This window comes from Lactuca saligna, chromosome 5 (assembly GCF_052625555.1).
Source record: "Lactuca saligna cultivar CGN05327 chromosome 5, ASM5262555v1, whole genome shotgun sequence".
NCBI classification, from domain to species: domain Eukaryota; kingdom Viridiplantae; phylum Streptophyta; class Magnoliopsida; order Asterales; family Asteraceae; genus Lactuca; species Lactuca saligna.
In genome coordinates, this window is record NC_136421.1 from 149,303,759 (window position 1) to 149,310,518 (window position 6,760).

A 6,760-nucleotide genomic window follows, 5' to 3' on the forward strand; every position below is an offset into this window, starting at 1 on the left:
AACTCACCGGAAAATCAAGGAAAGAAGGTAAATTGTCATTGATATAATTCTGAGACAGTACATATTATCAATAATACAATGATCACTTGATCCTTGAGTCTAATTATTATATAATCATCAGTCATTTTTGGCATTCAGATTGGTAAAGTCTAGACCTGTAGACCTAATCCAAAACTCTTTTTTGTTGGCTTAAATATGTATATGGCAGCTTCAGTCATCCAAGCAGGCTGTAACCAGCAACAAGGGGAAGGAGAAAATGATTGAGTTACCAGCTAAAGGGACCGATCTGTGGGAGTTGCCATTGAGATACAACAATAAAGGGATTACTATAGGCTCCCCACCAAGACCCCCACCTCAAGTCCATGAAAATCCCATGATTTCCAAATCTAAAGATCAATCATCTACGGATACGAGGACAGGAATCAAAAAACGAAACAGGAGAAATAAGCAGCAAAATATCGGTGAACTTGAACCTTTTTGTTGGAACAGGATTTGTCCACAAGGTGTGGTTGACGCTGGAATACATCTGAATCCAGCTAAAAAGAAGCATTCTGTTTGGTTCAGTTTAACTCCTTCCTGTGATCAGTGAGAAATAAAGATTCTTTTTAAATTTAATCATATAGCTAATAGTATCTGCACTATCTTATCTTTTTTATTTTCTTATCTTTGATTCCATAGGAATAGAAAGAACACTCTGCAACTCCTAGTGGAACCGTACGTACATATAATGTAAGTACATTGGCCTTTCCGGTATAATGTTGTTTAATGTTCATATAATTCGCCAGTTCATTAGGAAATAAATTCTTGGCATTCATTTTTCTGGTCTTTGTAACTTGCATGTAATGATTAACAACAAATTATTCTAGCATGGAGGAGAACTGTAATCCAGATGTGTCTATTCTCATGAAGTATATCGTGTTGCAACTTAAGCATGTTTGCCAACAGGAGGTATGTTCTAATTTTTCTTATTGAATTAATTGCATATAACTTTGGTTCCATTCACCAAAGAAGTATCGTTCATTTCTCATGATCTCCACTGAGTGGATTTTAGTTAAAGGTTTTTAAACATATATACTTTAGTAAATTTAAATTCCTTCTCAAGTGCTGAGGGGACAAAGTGCATTGAAATATGCAGCCTTCGATGCATCATGCACAAATTGCTATAATGAACAATATTTCATAGGTAGAAGGATATTGTCCACATATAAATCTAATAACTGAAAAACATGAAACTGTTAGAGAGTATGTTTTGCGTTTCTGATGCGTTCTTGCATAAACATTGAACCATGCAACTCTTAACTACATACAATAAGCTGAGTTTTGTATGCCTAAAACACTTCAGTTTTCATTAGAGTTCAGTTGTCCGTTAATTGTTCTTTTTCCATGGAGATTCAACAATATAGACTTCACTAATAGAACAAGGACGTCATAGTCTCATAGATATGTATTTGTTCTTCTTTTTCATGTTTTTTTTTTTTTGACAAAAATATTTTCTTTAATGGCTTATATTTTAAATAATCTGAACAGGTTGGTATCTTCTTGAACGGGAAACTTCTTGCCCCGAAAATGAAGCTACTTGATGTGGTTAAGCAGTGGAGGGCTATTGTTGATTTAGAGAGGAAAATAACCAAGATAGGAAGTTCTCCCGAGAACTTCTGTGTGAAGCTGACTTATGCTCGAAGAGAATAGACAAAAGTATGCATTTATAATAAAATCCGACAAATGTTTATTCCTTAATTATGCAATTTAACCGATTGACTTTTACAATTTCTTGGTTAATGCTGATGAAATGAATTAATTAGCTGGTTCCGTAGTGGTTATTAGACTTTTAAAACAAATAATGGTTACATTGTTTTTGAGTCACCAACTAGCAATGATCTTTGAAAATAACTTACACCATAGTAATTAGGGCTCATTGGCAAGATCTAAATTTTTAAGATGTGAATTTATAAAAGATTTGAATTTCTAAGAGATTCTGAATTTTGAAGATTTGAATTTTAAAATGTTGTTTAGTTGAAACATCTGAATTTTTATACAAAATGCTAAAAATGACCATTAATTTCTTTATTATTTTTTTATAAAATAATTGACTAAACTAATTAAATAATTATAAAAAAAGATATAAACACAATACGAAATCCAAATTAAATAAGTAAGAACTAATCCTTCCAAATAAATAAATAACTTTTTTGCCACATGGCATGCTCTCTTTCAATTTGATAAGTGTTAATTTTTGGTAATTTTGAATTAATTTTTTTTTTCCAGTCATTTTATGGATTTTCTCATTTTATTAAATTTCATATAATATTTTAATATAATAATTACAATAAATCTACCACAATAAATAAGAATGACGTTGTCACATGTCATCTTCTAATGCATTATGTCACATGTCATTTTGTGGTAATTTTAGATTAAAGTATATCCACATGTCATCTTGTCGTTTTTCATTTTATAAAATTCCATATAATATCTTAATATAATAAATGCATATTCAATTCAATAATGTAACTTTCCTTATAATTTGTCTAATTCTAAATTGAAACCAATTGTTTTGATTGTTTATTTATTTAAATTATTTATATAAATTTATAAGCTAAATAAATACTTCAATTTTAATAATTAATTTTTTGTTTATAAATTCAAATTTTCTAAACTTTTAGATTTTCATAGTTATTATTTTTTTTTAAATAAAATCATGTATCACATGGGTTTCAGAACTAGTATAGTAATAAATGGATATCAATTTCATTAATGAGCTTACTTTTTAATTTCAAAATTTTTAAATTAAAGTTTATTAGCAATTCTTTTGTTTATGTATTTAAATTATTTGTTTAAATTTAAAAAATAAAGAACATTTCCATTTTAATAATTCATTATATTTCTTATTTTCTTATAAATTCAAAGTTCTCAATTGCTTAGACTTTCATAGTTATTTTTATTTATTTATTTATTTTAATTAAGTCATGTAATGCATAGGTCTCACAACTAGTTCATAACATATCATAATCATAAATTTCTCTCCTAAGCATCTGCAAGTAAATTCCACAGCTAGAAAGGACAAAGTCAAATAAATACTAACATACTTTCATTTCATTTGCATTATGGTTGTAACGAGCAATACCGTTAAATTTTCATTTTCAAAACACCCAAAAAGATACAACCAAATGTTCCAAAACCAACCACAATATAAATATTCTCAACAGTAGAGTAAATCCAAATAACAATGAAGTATAATAATCAAGGGGATGTCGCGCGATCACGTAAGACCCTTACCTTTGGAATCAGAAGTACCTAAAATGTTTAAACCACAAAACCGTAAGCGCAAATTTTAGTGAGTTCATCAAAATAACACCTATCATACATAACATCGGGGACCGTCCACATATTTGGGCCCACCCATCATAACGGACCCCACATAGCACACAAAAATGTCCTACCCAACATACATGCAGTAGTCACAAAGACAACTAGCATCCTACAAGGTATAGTGAGAAGACTCACCTCTCTCACAAAGTCATACAAATCACAACTCAACGTCATGAAATAGGTGTTACAGTCCACCAATCAAATTACACAGCGTCACACCTTAGTCTACACTTTAGAACTAGCAATTTAACCAAAAAAACAAGGTAAAAAAGTCAACGATCAAAGTTCTTAGACGATATATACATTCTATATTTTTCTATTTGATTTTACCCTTTACAATGTATATCCTTTCCTTATTTACAGGAATGGTTTTGTATTTATAATTGATTTTGTGTAATGAGAAGAATCAATAAGGAATACCATTTTTTATGGTATCAGAGCCTTGCCCTAGGCCTAGTCGTCGATGCCCTCTTCTTCTCTAACATCCTTCTCATCAAACATGGTAGCACCAGGAGAATCTTTTGATTCCGACAAGACACCATTCCACCCAACATTCACTGTCACTAACATTAAGAATGTTGTCCCTCTCATTTTGAATCAAACCGATGATCAATATGCTTCGTGCGTTGAACTATTTCAAATCCATGTGTGCTGACAATCTTCTTGATCACATTGATCCGAACACTCTGCAACCAGTAGGCATCAATGAAGAAACATGGAATTGTCTTGATTCTATTGTTAAATCATGGATTTACAGCACCATATCCATTGATTTGCTCTAATCGATCGTGAGACCTGACACAACCGCTCGTCAACTTTGGAACCGTCTTCAAGAAATTTTGCAAGATAATAGAATTACCAGGGTTGTTTATCCTGAAGAGCAGTTTAACAACACTCGCCTATCCGCGTTCTCCAATGTGTCAAATTACTAAGCTCGTCTAAAAAATCTTTCAGATCAGCTCGCCAATGTTAGAAACGAAGATGGTGCTCCAACTAGTTTCCGGCCTTACAAAAGGAAATTTCAACACCATTTCCACTGTCATTTAGCAATCGGACCCACTACCCAGATGTAATAAAGCTCGCTCTCAACTTTTGCTTGAAGAAATGTCACATCCCAACTTCTCGGCCAGAAAAAGACCGATTTGTTTATGCTTTATTTGAAAACCAGAGTATCCATTTTAAAGAATCATATAGCAGAATTTGTTCCTAGAAAACATGATAAAGTTATTATCAAATCATTTTCGAAGAAATGTATTTTGTTTATATTAAAACATTAGGATGTCATCTTCAATGCAGATACATAAGCATAAAAAAACTTACATTCATTTACGCTAATGATTTGCACCTCCTTTAATCTCTCAGTGTAATGTATCTTCATATCGACACCTATGATACAAATAAACTGAGTGGGTCAGGTTGTGAAACATGTTGAGTACATAGGGATCAAAATCTCACAATGTTATATATATATATATATATATATATATATATATATATATATATATATATATATATATATATATGTCTCATAATATATACAATTTCACCTCATATAAGCAATTTTACCCCACCTCGTCGATCCTTACAACGACACGATTCATACTCTCGGATCAAAAATTAACATATTTACCTAATCCATACTCTCGAATTAGGTATGTCTAATCCATTCTCTCGGAACAATGACAAATGACTATGCCCACTCCATTCAGATTGCTAAAGTCTAGACTTGTAGAACTAATCCAAAATTCTTTTTTTGTTGGCTTAAATATGTATATGGCAGCTTCAGTTGTCCAAGCAGGCTATAACCAGCAACAAGGGGAAAGAGAAAATGATTGAGTTACCAGCTAAAGCACCGATCTATGGGAGTTGCCATGAAGATACAACAATAAAGGGATTACCATAGGCACCCCACCAAGACCCCGACCTCAAGTCCATGAAAATCCCATGATTTCCAAATTTAAAGATCAATCATGCACAAATTGCTATAATGAACAATATTTCATAGGCAGAAGGATATTGTCCACATGTAAATCTAATAACTAAAAAACATGAAACTGTTAGAGAGTATGTTTTGCGTTTCTTATGCGTTCTTGCATAAACATTGAACCATGCAACTCTTAACTACATACAATAAGCTGAGTTTTGTATGCCTAAAAAACTTCAGTTTTCATTAGAGTTCAGTTGTCCATTAATTGTTCTTTTTCCATGGAGATTCAACAATATAGACTTCACTAATAGAACAAGGATGTCATTGTCTCATAGATATGTATTTGTTATTCTTTTTCATGTTTTTGTTTGACAAAAATATTTTCTTTAATGGATTATATTTTAAATAATCTGAACAGGTTGGTATCTTCTTGAATGGGAAACTTCTTGCCCCGGAAATGAAGCTACTTGATGTGGTGAAGCAGTGGATGGCTATTGGTCATTCAGAGAGGAAAATAACCAAGATAGGAAGTTCTGTTGAGAACTTCTGTGTGAAGCTGACTTATGCTCGAAGAGAATAAACAAAAGTATGCATTTATAATAAAATCCGACAAATGTTTATTCCTTAATTATGCAATTTAACCGATTGACTTTTACAATTTCTTGGTTAATACTGATGGAATGAATTAATTAGCTGGTTCCGTAGTGATTATTAGACTTTTAAAACTAATAATGGTAACATTGTTTTTGAGTAACCCACTAGCAATGATCTTTGAAAATAAATTACACCATAGTTAGGGCTCATTGGCAAGATCTAAATTTTTAAGATGTGAATTTATAAAAGGTTTGAATTTCTAAGAGATTCTGAATTTTGAAGATTTGAAATATAAAATGTTGTTTGGTTGAAACATTTGAATTGTTATGCAAAATGATAAAAATGACCATTCCTTTCTTTATTATTTTTTATAAAATAATTGACTAAACTTCTTAAATAATTATAAAGAAAAGATATAAACACAATAAAAAAAAAGCCAAATTAAAAAATTAATAAATAATCCTCCCTAATAAATAAAGAACTATTTTTGTAACACCCAAAGTCAGGAAGGCCAAGAAAGGAAAGGAAACCCTAAGTTTAAGGGATGACTCGTCATGTCCAAGGAGGAACTCGGCGAGTCCGAGCAGGATCCGGGTCAAGGAGTAAGTGACCGACTCGGCGAGTTGGCTAAGGAGACTCGGCTAGTCTGGTCTGAGCGAGGAAAACCCTAAATCTGGGACTTCGACCCTATTTAAGTGTCTTATTCTTTTCCCTAGGGTTGCTTTACTGCCTCTCTAACCCAGATTACCGAACCCTAATCCCCATTGTTACTCTTTCAAGCTTCCAAGCCATTTTTGGGTGATTTGAAGGAAGAGGGAAGAGGGAAATCATTGAAGCTTCAAGGATTAGCCTTAGATCCAGAGTTTGTGG

The 6,760-nt window shown here is 32.0% G+C and overlaps 1 protein-coding gene across 1 annotated transcript; it reads left to right on the forward strand.

Annotated features, from left to right (window-relative positions):
• Positions 1-256: 256 nt before the first annotated feature.
• On the forward strand, positions 257-1,689 carry LOC145045830 (uncharacterized). Its single transcript, XM_078994137.1, has 4 exons — positions 257-585; positions 679-729; positions 867-948; positions 1,528-1,689. The coding sequence occupies exons 1-4, from the start codon at positions 257-259 to the stop codon at positions 1,687-1,689; spliced, it is 624 nt and encodes a 207-aa protein (XP_078850263.1).
• The last annotated feature ends 5,071 nt before the right edge of the window (positions 1,690-6,760 follow it).

Bases quoted from the DNA above. Each gene is read 5' to 3' on its own strand.
- LOC145045830 (XM_078994137.1), top strand. From the start codon at position 257: ATGATTGAGTTACCAGCTAAAGGGACCGATCTGTGGGAGTTGCCATTG. The intron at 730-866 runs GTAAGTACATTG...AAATTATTCTAG, and splicing joins GAACCGTACGTACATATAAT to CATGGAGGAGAACTGTAATC. The intron at 949-1,527 runs GTATGTTCTAAT...TAATCTGAACAG, and splicing joins AGCATGTTTGCCAACAGGAG to GTTGGTATCTTCTTGAACGG.